The following is a 13,813-nucleotide window of genomic DNA, read 5'->3' on the forward strand; positions in this document are numbered from 1 at the left end:
AAGTGAATTGTGCGTACTTTTAGATTGAAAATTCCCCGTTAAAACACTTCCGTCATGCTAGCTCGGGATATTATTCATATTCACAAATGTTCCGAACTATGCATTGTATCCAGCAACGCACAACGTGTTGAAATCGAACAGGCACTGTGCCACTGTACCACAGAAGGCAATAAAACAAAACTCAATACAATTAACGTTTTCATATTGCCAGTCGCAGAGGTGAATTCGGGATGCGTATATCGGGCTCGAACCAGATGTTATGAGCCCATACATAATGGCTATTATAGCATCCTTGATTCGATCCCGAATATAGCACATACAATTATTATAGCGTTAATTAGTCGAGTGGTCCAACTCAAGCTTTTTCCAATAGTGAAGTCCCAACCCAAGTTATTATCGAGCGCGATTCAAACGCGAATTATTTCCGACAGTCAAGTCCAAACACGGAAAGACCGACCAGACCGACCCTGTACCGCATCGTCTTAAGTATAACTCTTAAAACATGGGTATGGGCACCTGTTCCTGACAATTTATGAGAGGGGCGCTGGAAGAAAAAAGATTATGAACCATTTGTTTGGACTTTGGAGTAAATCACAATAATTGCATTATTACCCCAGCAAACTTGTGCATTCACTGAGCAGTGAGCATGCATAAAGAGGTATTAACGTCCCGTTGGGTTTCAATGATCTACGTCTATCAATAGTATAATGAGCGAGAACGAAAATCTATAGAGCTGTGTTTCCCAACCAGTGGCGACTCGTGACTAGGGCTGGGCACAATGATTCGAGTACTCGAATCTGAATCGAGTATTAATTTCGATGATTCGAGTCGAGTAGTAAAAGATGATTTTTTCGAGTACTGAAATTTCGCGCTTCTAGCCGCTGGAAGTTAATTTGCCTCTGAGAATTATACTTCCGATACTAATTTTCATTGTTGAAGCAGTGGAACCTTGATTGAGGGTATCGCAGCATACGAAACATATAGTACAAACACACGAAGGTTACTGGACGTAGCACATTTCCGAAATCATGAAAATCTCACAACATTGTCACCAAGTGGAATGAAATCGATATGGTCCGAAAAATACCAAAGTATCATTTATGAGATGGATAACAGGCATTATACTCTTTGTGGTGGCATAAACGGTACATATCTGAACTTAGACGTATTACACTATGTTATGGCGTCATAATTGTTGGTACTCGATTACTCGACTCGACTCGAAGCATCTTTCGTGATTCAGAATCGAATCACTCAGGTACTCGATTTTGCCCAGCCCTACTCGTGACAATATCGGGTGGTGGGGCAAGGGCTGCAAGCGACTTTTTATTAAGATGACGTCACAATGGCGTTTTCCAACGTAAACAAGTAACTTAATGATGGTACGGTAACATGAATTTGCCGGCAACAGTGATTTAACGTATGTGCCACGAGAGGTCCGCCGGTGAGCTGTGACTTGAAGTGTGGTAACTGCGTAAACGGCGTACGAAACAAAGATTCAACACGGTTCATGTTCGCACTAGACCTGGAAATGATTATAACTCGAGAGATAACGTAAGCCTAACTGGAAAGGTCAACGAGTTCGGACAGATACGCAATTGTTATCTCTTAGATTGGGCCTGTCATATTGAATCCAAAACATCATTCTGAAGAACTAAGAATAGCAGCCTCGGAAATTCGGTCTCGGTACAGCATAGGAGATTTGGGTCTTGAAACTGGAGACTGTAACACGACACATACGGCTTTATTACTGTCTATAGGTCTGCTACCGAATAAATACGTGGATGAAAGCTTTAAACTTAGTACACTGTTACATGACATCATTGAGAAGTGGTCTCATGGCCGTTTTCGGTATGGTACACTGTCCAAATTATTGCGAACAGACCAACACGGAATTTTGCGCAAAATTTACTGGGGAATAGGCTGATCAAGTGATCAGCTGTTAGCCGCCATCGAAAACGAAATAGCTATTGCGCTTGACAGCAGGGGGTTGTGAGCAAATGGCTTGAAGGCCACAATTTCACGGTGAAATTTACATTGGAGAATATAATATCAAAGTAAATATTTGAATGCAAACTGAGAATGATATCATCATCTCAGTTAACGGTACCGCAGATACACCAGCTTTTGCGTGAAATCCGCAATGCGTTGTATGCTAAAGTGTCAGATCGGAGCACATCTCCACCATACCCGACCTTGATAACGAAATTACTGCCCTAATCACTGAGTATCAACCTTGAGACTTGGCACAGCCTTCAATACCAAAACCAAGACATACCGTGCAAAAGCTTATGACGGATCTAGGTAAGGAGCATCGTTAAAATCAATAGCACTCGAATTAGGAAACGAAATTACCACTAACACAGTTCAGTGACAAACTTAAAACTTGGTACAGCGTTCGATATTAACATTAAGACTTACCGTGCCAAATTTCATAACCGATCTCAGTATTGAACATCATCAAAATCAATGGATACCAATACCGGCTTTTGAGTAAAATCTGTTTGCGATACATGACGGATCAGCACACACTCAACTTCGGAAACGGAATTACTACCCTAAACTTTAAGTACAAACCCTGAAACTTGGGGCAGTGTTGAATACCACCATCACGACATGACATACCAAGTTTCAAGAGTTTTCATGGTGTGAAACACCATCAAAATCGACCTATACCAGCAAAGGTCGACTAAACGCATATTACGGTAATCGAGTTCAGATATAGATACGATTGTAACATCACACCTTAGGGGCGACCAGGCATATTCGCCCCGGTTGCTCGGCCATTTTACGAATAGGAGAGAGTAAATCACTGTTTCTTTATTGTGCGCGGCTTTGAGAGAATAGACAGTGAACGCTTGTTATGAGCGCTACCGGGGCATGCCCCGGCTAGGCATTCGCAAAGCGAAAACACGAAGAGAATTCGATTTTCGCAGAGACTTCGCTATATATGGGCATTTACAAGCGAAAGGACAAGAAGAATACGATTTTCGCTTTGATTTCGGTATATATAGATTGGTGTGCGTCTATAAATGGTAAAGAATTGTTATTGAACAGAATATTAGGTGGGGCAATGCCCCAGTTGCCCTATAGGACGAGCCGCCACTGTTCCCAACCCTTTTTGACTCATTGCCCCTGTATCGATCTTCACACATATTTTCGCCACCATATTGACGGATTTGAAAAAGTGGACATGTAATTGAGAAGTCTATTCCCAATGTGAATTTACTAAAAAGTCCATTTTTCCGAGGTGGTTGATGCTCGGAAATCCGATTTCCGCGTCCACTTTCCGTTAATTTGGCCTTTTTTCGCCTCATACGCAGGACAAGCCGTCTTCACGTGCATTTTTTGACGGTGTCAAATATATATATCTCATTGGACGTTCTAACATTTTTGTGCCCTTTGGAATTTTCGCCCCCTCTGTTTCTCAAAATCGACCACTCGGGGCTTCTTAGCTTCTTATATTCAGTTTATGTCCGATTGTCTTGTTATGTCTCAATTGTTCCGTTCCAGAATCTATGTGCATATCATCTGCATGGTTGTAAGGAATGGAAATAGGAATATCACGACATAACGTTTCCTTTCACTGTATATCTATCTTGCTGCAAAGTGTTGTTAACTGCAATGGACGTTGCTGAGAAAGCTTCAATATTAAAATTACATTCACCAGCAGATGGTCAACTTGTTATATTTATAACATGGTTGCACAGTTAGTGTGAATTGAATTTTTAGCGTTTCTGTCACATTTTCCAGTTGATCACTAGATTTCATCTACATTTCATAAAATGCAGCGCTCTGTGATTATATATCCCACACTGAAACTTGAAGCTGTGATTGCCAATGAGCGCACACATATTTTCCAAGACGTGTCTGTCTATACGAAGGGTGTCAAACTCAAGTCGGGCCAGATCAGTTAATTTATTCCATCGTGTTACCTCAAAATCCTTGCCGGTATTCACTTGAATACTCAATTATTCAGACTCCGGATCATAGGGTTCTATTCTATCAACACCTTTATTCGCAAACAATGAAATTGACAAAACGAAGATTATTGCGAGGTTGAATACGGTTTTATAAGTTGCTAAAACGGTGACTTCAACTACCATATACGTTGGCATATTGCTATATTTGCTTTGTTTTGGTCGTAATCTGAGAATTATCCTGTGCATGCGTTGTGAGGAATACACGAAATTGAACTGTAAAAGCAGACGTTGAGATTTGGCTGATTATTATTATATCGTGATTCGGTCTTTTCTGTAAGTCGGGGAGCTGCTAAGTCAAAAGCGAAAATTAAGTGCGATCACAGATATTTTAAATGTATTTTGTTTAAAATTCATGCTCACCAAATAGCCTACCGGTTTTTAACTGGCGTCTTCACTTTTCTGAATAACCACGTTTTCGTCCCTTTTGTCCACAAAACTCTGAGCTCAGTGTCCACTTTTTCCCTTCTCGGAAGCGGCTGTCAATGGCAGCGACTTGCTGCTGATGGTGATCACAGTTAAACCACAACACCTCTGTCGGGTGGTTATAATGTGACATATAAACGTGCTAAACATTTACTGTATCGGAGGATTAGTTATGAAGGTATTTCGTACTAAAAATCTCAACATTTGTCTGAAATGTGCTGCATAATACAGCCATATGTCAGAATAGCTTCGCGGGCCGGATTGAATCGTCTGGCGGGCCGTATGTTAGACACCCCTGGTCTATACCAAACAGCCAGCAATTTGCCAAGGCCATCATTTCAAAAATATGTAATACCTAAATTTTTGGGATAGGCCTATTTCAATAGATATGAAGCATGCTATGTAAGAATATTTCATCTGCATGCATGGATATATCACACTAGGAAGTCCACACTTTATTCTAGATATCGGTAGATTACCGACAAGATAGCAAAATAGATAAGACGGAGACATAATTGTCAAGATTGGTCAAGACATAATTTGTTCAAAACAGGAGTTCTTCATGTGTGCGCTTGTGCTCCTATATGTAACACTAATGATGACTCACTGCATCAAACTTAACACAGAGCCATTACTCTTCATAACAGCAATGCAGGACAAAATATCATTTTGGCGGATGTATTCGTGACTCAGCCTAATGATCCCTTTAGGATAGGTCCAGTTAAAATGAATGAGAGGTCATTAGCAGCTTCCATAGTTTAACAGAAGCCATCCGAAGTTGGTTATTTTAGTTAGTTAGTTAGTTAGTTAGTTAGTTAGTTAGTTAGTTAGTTAGTTAGTTAGTTAGTTAGTTAGTTAGTTAGTTAGTTAGTTAGTTAGTTAGTTAGTTAGTTAGTTAGTTAGTTAGTTAGTTAGTTAGTTAGTTAGTTAGTTAGTTAGTTAGTTAGTTAGTTAGTTAGTTAGTTAGTTAGTTAGTTAGTTAGTTAGTTAGTTAGTTAGTTAGTTAGTTAGATATGAGTGAGTGTCATGCTCCTCGATTTCCTGATAGAGGAGTATGTGAAACGCTGGTTCATACAATACTATTGGGATTCAAAAGATACGCGAACTTATTGGAATTTTCATCGTAGAGTCAGTGTCATCTAGGGTTTGGAAAGTGCCGTTGTAATTATTACACTGACACAATTGTATTTTATTGAGAGTGGGTGGTCCTTTTATATAATTTATCAGCATAAGAGCATAAATTGGTATTGAACAGATGAAGTCTTCATGTAGCAATTCTAATAGTAACTATATGCGTGTGATGGCTTTATTGCTTATGTGTAAAACTGTTTACCAGTACCTTGATTGAGCACGTGAGTGTGTTTATGAACCAATATTAAGAAATACGACTATCATCCAGAGCCAATATACAATTTTACATAAAGAACTGTTATCACTACCACACTACTAGACATATCGTAATTAAAAAATTACTATATTGACAGAGTTGTCATTTAAATTCCTGGTGAAACATTCCATTCTGGAAATTGCTCATGGAGTATGGTAAGTAGGCCTACGTGGGAAATGTCATTTAAATATTCAAGCAATGATTAATGGTAAGAGGTATACAGGCTGCAGATGGAGGAGTGGCAGATTAATAAGTTGGAATTACTATTTTGTGACTGGCAAATTTGCGTTTGCATTTTGTTATAAATTTTCACTCTTTTATTGCATAGGGTTACCATACATCCTCTTTTAAGAGGATTTGTCCTCTTCATTGACTTTTTTGAAAGTGTCCTCGGAGGACGCCTAAACGTTCTTTTTTTTGAGAAATTTTCCTCCGTTTGAGAATTTCGGTTAAATGTAGGTAGAAATCGGACTCAGAAATCAGCGACCCAGTAACTGCCTGACGTGCTTTTCGGGACCTGAACCAGGAAAATGATCTTTTTTAGTCAATCAACGGAAAACCTGATAGAAATGGGTATCTCATGAATTGAGCCGGAAAGTTGAACTTTTTTATTCGTCAACCGACCACTAAGTCGGGAAAATATCACCATTTTTTCAGGATTTTACTCCAGTATTTTAAGTATGAAAATTTGAAAAAGTGTCTTCTTTTTAGATCCCAAAATATGGTAACCCTATTATTGCAGTCACCAACATGTTGTTGCCATACATTACATGAATTAATAGTTATCTGTGTTGTGTGATAGCACATCTCTATATTCATTGATAGCAGAAAAATATTGCAATTACATCAAAGAAATCGAAGATGAGAATATCACAGTGGCTGATCATTGTAGGATACCTAGTTACCTTGATTTCAACGGGTAAGCTATACAATTTGATGTCTTTCATAGTGATAACGATTTACAAAAATTAAAAAAAGTGGACACCGGAATATTATTGTATCATACAGTCATATTATCGGCAGAAACATAAATAATGGTGTCGGTTGCGACGTCCAAAATGTCTGAAAATCCCCAACAAAATTATCAAATGTATTAATTGTATGTGTTGGTCTTTTCTGAACTTGTTTCCATCTCGCTATACTTATGGTCACTGGTCAGTTGCAAGTCTACCTAAGCCTACCTTAACACTGAACATCATAAGAGAGGAAAAATATATTTGCGAGGTTACCGTTAAGGGTGAACTCAATGAAAAAGTGCCTGTGATTGCAGCACAGACTGAGTGTGGAGTCTATGATTGAGATACAAAGCCTTTGCTATGTGTTGTGTAGTGTCAATAAGCCGTCAAGAATATTTTATTTGTCAACCGTTAAATACAAATTACATTGATACAGTGTTGATACGGAAGATAACATCCTATTGATCCACTTCAAATCATCTCATTCGATATTCCAGACCTGATTCAAACCATGCGGCATCACAAAGAAATTGACTTTGTATCAGTTATTCGTATTACAAATTCTTAGTCTACAATGAATTATGAATAAACTTCAAAATATTCAAGCTTGTAAATTAATTCTTATCGTCAGCTCAGTCAACGTTTCTTTACGATATGGATAAATGCGAAGGAGTAACATTAGAAGATTACGGAGACGAAGGGACAATGTACGTGTACGGAGAATACAATCAAGTCTGCACATGGAGTTTGCCACCACAGGAATCCAGAGTCTATACGGCAATACTGATGGAATTCAGGGAACTTAATGTTGACTGTGACAAGGGTTTTCTGCAGATGAATGATATGAACGGTAGGTAGTCAGGTATGGACGTATGGTGGTATCTCTTCTCCACTCCTGCATAAAGATCATTTTCCACTGTGGATATAGTGATATAGGCCTACCGTTTTTATTTTTCAAATTAGATAAGAATTAGAATTATAGCTATTATAAATAAAATTATAGTTATAGTTTTTCCAAACCGTATTACTAGTAGAATTATAATAAAACAGTAATTTTCCAAATTAGATCAGAATCTGAAATTTACACAGTTTTCCATATTACATCAGAATATTAGCTACACAGTCTTTCCAAACTAAATTAGAATCAGAATTATGTATATATTAGGATACTATAATTGGAGATCCAAAAAAAGAGGACACATTTTACAAGTTCTAAAATGTATAGTAGCGGACGAGAATTCAGGTAGCTTGGAAAATACTGTTGAAATGAATAAAGATAGGTCATTGTTTCCGATTTGACACCCGTAATTACCCGTTTTAAAACGTGTAGTAGGTAGGTTGAATAAAAAAGGCATTTACTAGATCTGACTCCTGAATACCCGTTTGATCATCGACTTGTGTGCGGTTGATTAAAAAAAAGTAATTTTTTGTTCAACCTCCCGAACGTTGGGGCATATTTTTTTATTCAGCCAATCCTGCCGTCAGTACGTCGGAGTCAGATTTCACATATATTTGAAAACGTTTTCTAGAAGAAGAGGACAAATTCCGAAAAAAGAGGACATTTGGGCGTCCTCGGAGGACACTTTCGGTTTCTTGAAAAAAATCGTCAAATCCTCTTAAAAAAAGACATAAAGATAATATTATAAATAGTGAATAGTTATTCGGGATATGGTTTAGTTGGTGTAAAAAGATCCTATTTTACATATTGATATCTATGATTGACGTTTACTCATAGACTAACCAGCATATCAAATATTATAGGTACAGCGTGCGCACTCTGCGGCAAATATCCGTCCAATACCTGCCATATATATGCAGATCAAGATAAGTGCACTGTATCAGAACTTTGGGGCGCTACATTTCTAAATTATCCCGACTGCATTGGAGCCAGATCTGTCATTCATAGAGGCATCAGTGTTACGCCGATGGAACTCATGACAAACACAACACTGGACGTTGAATTCGAAGTCGACTACCTACTATATAAATGTCAAGGGCCTGTGAGACCAGGCATACCAACACTGGGACCTGGGAAACCAATTCAACATATCGAAACCGCAAGTGGACTTTACGATTTATGCCAGCAAATCATCCACGGTACGCCACAATCTGTGAATGAATCGCCGAAAACGCCAACCACGACACACACGGACATCAATCAGTCTACACAGCTGATAACTCCCATACCAACAAGTGGTCAGCAAACCACAACACAGCCACCGACGATGAAACCTATGAAGACAACAACAGTGACAGACCCCATAATGACTATTCGATCAACCACAAAGTTGTTGGTTCAAACTACACCGCACACATCACAAACAAGCAGTAGAAGCTACACCGTTGAAATTTCAACGGCAGCAGCGACTACGCAATTTCGGGAAACAACATCTACAGAGTCACCCACAGCACAGATCACGCAAGGGTCAACAGTCTTGTATGAAGATTTCACAACAGTTGAGTCCGACACCCAGTGGACACACCAATCGGTGATCACAACTGGGCTTGAAACTACGACAGAAGCAAATGAAGCTCATGAAATATATTCAACGACAGCGATAAATGAAGCACTGGAATATGGAGCTATCTCTCGTGAAATAAGTGAGTACGTAAATGACTATTTGACTCGACTGGACTAGAATCGATATGTGGGTTGACTCGACTTGTACTCAAATAATCGCGCATGATTCGACCAAGTCATATGAATCGAGACTCGGGCGGCCAAGGTAGGTATTTAATTGTAACTTCGATGAATACAACATATTAGTATTTCGGCTATCAGTTCTGGTACTTGAAAAAGTAGGGCTGGGCTAGACTGAGGAAAATTACTATATTTTTAATGTGAGGCATTCAATATCACCCAAGCACGGTTGTAAAAACATTGCGCCGAGCAGGACTTGAGCTCGACGCTGAGCAGGGAACACAATGAATTGGACTGGGACTGGACCCTCCGCTCCCCAACCCTGACCTGAATTGGTGGTGAATTATTAGTGAGTTAATTCGATTCAAAACTATAAACGTACGATTGACTTGCGACTTGGTTAGAACACTGCTGAGGCGAAACAGTGATACATTGAGCACGAGAGAGTGCCTCTACTTAACGATACCTTGCAATCGAAAGATTCGGTCATGTTTTTGACCAAAAAATAATCATATACCGGATTACACGATTGTATCGCAGTCTTGTGATATTTTGAAACGATGCAAATATTATTAAACCTGATTGATTGATAACGAAAATCGATATTTAATCAATGTATGAGATTGAGCAAACTTCATAGCGAAATGAATCTGACGTGATCAATTCGGAGCTCAGAATGGGATTCAGCAGCCGCAAATTGGCCTAAATCAATCATCAAAATTTTTGGGGCCAGTGTTATTGAAATTTTTGGACCAGTGTTATTTTCATTCATGAATAGACGCGTATTGACACATGAGTGGTGACCTATCAGCGAGATGCTCCAATATCTTTTATATTGCTATTCGTACGCGTCATTTTAATGAGTGTGATGTAATGGAAGCGAAACAGGAAATATTGTTCTATTTAATAGTTTCCACAGAAGTCGCTCTTTTCGAATGCGTACATTCGTGATCGTAAAGACTTTTCCCCTGTCTGCATGCTAGCGTTGAAGTTAGACACGTTCAATACATCCAAGCTGTTAACTGTTGACTAATACATTTTACAGATGAACAGACGGCCACAGGTCCGCGAAATCAACCAAAGGATCCTCATCCAAAGTTAATAAGCTTTCATATTATTGCAATCATATTGTCTGTATTAGTTGCGATATGTATAATGTAAGATGAATTTGAATGATGGTGTCATTTCGAATGTAAATGATGTGGTTTATTTCAGTGTGTTGATATGGATGCTGCACAAGAAAAGTACCAAAGAGAGGAAGCTTCAAACAGTAAGAACGCTGAGCACTGAAAACGAGCAGCGAGACACTTCTGTATAAAGTGCAATTGTGTGCTTTATTAGACCGGGAGTTTACCGTTTCTCTTAGCTGAACATTCAATGTAACTATTGTCAAAACAGGATAAATTGCATGATAACCTAGTGGTCCCAGTTTAACCACAATTATGCTAAAGAATTGCAATTTTTATACATTTTTGTGCTTCCCGGAGCAAATGAACCAACGTTCCTTTACATAAAATGATCACATCAAAATATTTCCTCTCGAGGCATTAGAGTTGAGTCAATTTATTTGAATACAAAATATGAACGTGCGAATTTTTGAGACACCATGCAGGGTTAAGTTACAGGTAGTTGTTTTGTCCTAGAGGAAATTACAAAAGTTAGTCGGATACGTGACTAGTGGTTCAATGATTATGACGGGGCCTAACTGGTAATCATTCTTACCTATGTTGCACCTATTTCCATCATCACGCGACTGTTCAGTGAGATATTGAATACACCAGACTGTAACTATGGAACTGTTTCATTACTAGATGATTTCTATTGGTCATAGGAAGGTGACTGTAGCAGTCCGAAGAAGGATGATAAGTTTCTGTAGTGAATCTGTTGAAGACTTGAAAATTGAAAATACGTATAGTGTGAAGATCAAGTTTATCGTGTTCATAATCTAGCTTTTAGTGAAAAAAACTGGAGTAGCCTCCATCGAGGACACCAAGAAGATCCAGTAAATTCCGTGTTTTGTATAATTTACATTCAATATAATAAAGTCTTTTCAAATTAGACAATGGATATGTAGTTGGTCCCTAGCAGCATAACGACGATGTGCATCTGGATCAGTCTACCGGCAGGTAATTTTGAATTCATAGAAATGTTAAATGATGAATTTCAATGGCATTATTATTATGTCTATACATAATGTGCATTCATACGAATATAAATCGAATCTTAGGTTCTATATAAAATGGCGGGCAATTAGTTTTAATTACACAGCTTAGCTATAGTACTACATTTTTTGTTTGCTCTCTAACCATCAAGGTTGCGGATCAGGAGAGATAAGTCTACTTCAAATTTACTTATTCAAAAACAAAGTTTTGCTCATATTATGTGTATAACGGTATATTAAGACATATCCCCAACAAAATTCAATCGCATAGGCTAATTATAGTTTCTAATTACCAGCCTACTAATCGCGTTCACAATTTCGTCCAGTCTGCGGAATAATCCTCAAAACGGTTGCGGCTGTGCAGGCAGTACAATCGACGATAAAATTGAAATAAGTGGTGAATTATTCGTCAGCAACAAGAATAACCGAGACTGTGATTGGACTGTCAACTTGTGAGGGCACATCCAAGCGAATGCAGTGATAATGCATTCCATGGATGTGTGGATCGATTGCAACAAAGAATATTTAGGGTTTACGAATCAATTCGGTAACTACTAATCAAAAATATTGTGGCAGTATGAAGCCGATTGCTCATATCATTCTTCTTGAGCAGTTTTTCAATCCTTCATAAAATTGAAACAAACTTGGTAAGATTAACCCTCTGGTGCAGGGGTGGGCAATTATTTTGCTCCGCGGGCCAAATGAGGAATAGAAAAATCGTTGGCGGGCCAAGTGAAATTTTTTAGCTATACTCTCCAGCATATTTTAATTTTATTTCCTAATTACATTATTAGTGAATGCTGCACAGTGAATGTATTGATATTAGGTATAATGAATGAGAAAATGACGGTTAATTAAAAATATATATATTTGCCATCATGATTGGAAACAATTTTAAGCATAATACATTTTAACTCTCTCTAAACCCCTATCCACGTTATTCTATTAAGACTTTAAAACAGTGATTCCCAAGCTTTTAAGGCACGCTTCCCTTTACGATAATGAAAAATTTCGCGACCCCTTAACATATATCACAAAATATCAAAAATTGCTACCATAATGCTAGCAATTGCAACGGATAGTGTGATGGCATGGAAGGTTCTGGCTGTTGATGAGCCAATTCTGAAATATCAAAGTCGCACATTACACAGAGCAAAAACTTCGGCTTCGCGCCACCCTCCTTATGCTTTCACGCACCCCAGATCGAGAACCACTGCACTGAAATGTATATGCAATCGCTAAAAGCTTGTTTTCTTGGTCACTGCCTTCCGAGCAGTGTACAGCTTAAACCAGTGGTTCTCAACCTTTTTCGCCTCGCGGACCGACAAAATTTCAAAAAATGTCTGGCGGACCGGTGAACTGTCAAAATTGAAATGAAGCCAAAATGTACAGTATGCAACCGTTTTCGGCAATTATATGATGCTAGAGAGTGACACTTGGAGGGTTTTGATCGCATTTAATAGTATTCATGATGGCATCCATGTGATTTTATGGTAGTGAGTCTGCCAAGTCGAGGTAAAATTGCCTTGTCCAGATAAACGTGCTACCGCTGAGAGTCGTTTACAGTCTTTCGCGCCAAAGGCCGTGGGTTTAAACGGCCACGCCAACTCAATACCGACCGACAATATCAAGAGAAAAAGCGTATCGGAGTCGAACCGAGCACCTTGTCGTGCTACCTTGCTCATTGCCCACTGCCACCAGACGCAGGCTACTCCGGCGACTGCGAATACAGTGCGTGTCGCAAGAAAACACATTACAGCATCTATACCGGCCATCCGCAAATCCGGGCCGAAAAAGCACTTCGTCAGCCCACCCCCAAAACGTTGATCTTGGGGCCCCCACAGGGCGATAAGCCAAACTTCCGGGGGCTTCGCCCCAAGAACGTACACTTGGGTGGATGTTTTCACCTGTACTTGTGATCACATCCATTCTACTCAGCGTAAGCAGAGAGTTTACGTAGCTTATCGCGACAATGGCGATAATTTTCGATCATTCACGACTGAAGCGCTTTTCTCGCGGCCGAATTTTAGGCCCAAATTTCGGAGTCCCATATGTTAACCTAAACTACATTATGTGTGGATACGTCGTGGTGCGGCAATGGCTGACGCCGAAATGCCTATAAATCATGCGTATTTCTCGGAGAAGGGCACCTAGTAAGCAAGACATTTAGGGACACTAAATCATGCAATGCCCGAATAGAAATTGAAAAATGTTGGAAAAAGTTTCAAATAAAACGCTATGATTTATATTCATTGCGAAATA

The 13,813-nt window shown here is 39.0% G+C and overlaps 1 protein-coding gene across 1 annotated transcript; it reads left to right on the plus strand.

The window, feature by feature from the left end:
- Positions 1 to 6,583: 6,583 nt before the first annotated feature.
- LOC145434941 (uncharacterized) lies at positions 6,584 to 11,186 on the plus strand. The gene is made up of 5 exons (XM_080312164.1): positions 6,584 to 6,712; positions 7,381 to 7,599; positions 8,511 to 9,350; positions 10,436 to 10,547; positions 10,606 to 11,186. Exons 1-5 carry the CDS (start codon positions 6,655 to 6,657, stop codon positions 10,706 to 10,708), a joined length of 1,332 nt encoding a protein of 443 aa, XP_080168290.1. The 5' UTR covers positions 6,584 to 6,654; the 3' UTR covers positions 10,709 to 11,186.
- The last annotated feature ends 2,627 nt before the right edge of the window (positions 11,187 to 13,813 follow it).

The sequence above is a fragment of the Botryllus schlosseri genome, chromosome 3, assembly GCF_051294905.1.
Source record: "Botryllus schlosseri isolate E-star chromosome 3, Bs_hap1, whole genome shotgun sequence".
Classification (NCBI taxonomy): Eukaryota; Metazoa; Chordata; class Ascidiacea; order Stolidobranchia; family Styelidae; genus Botryllus; species Botryllus schlosseri.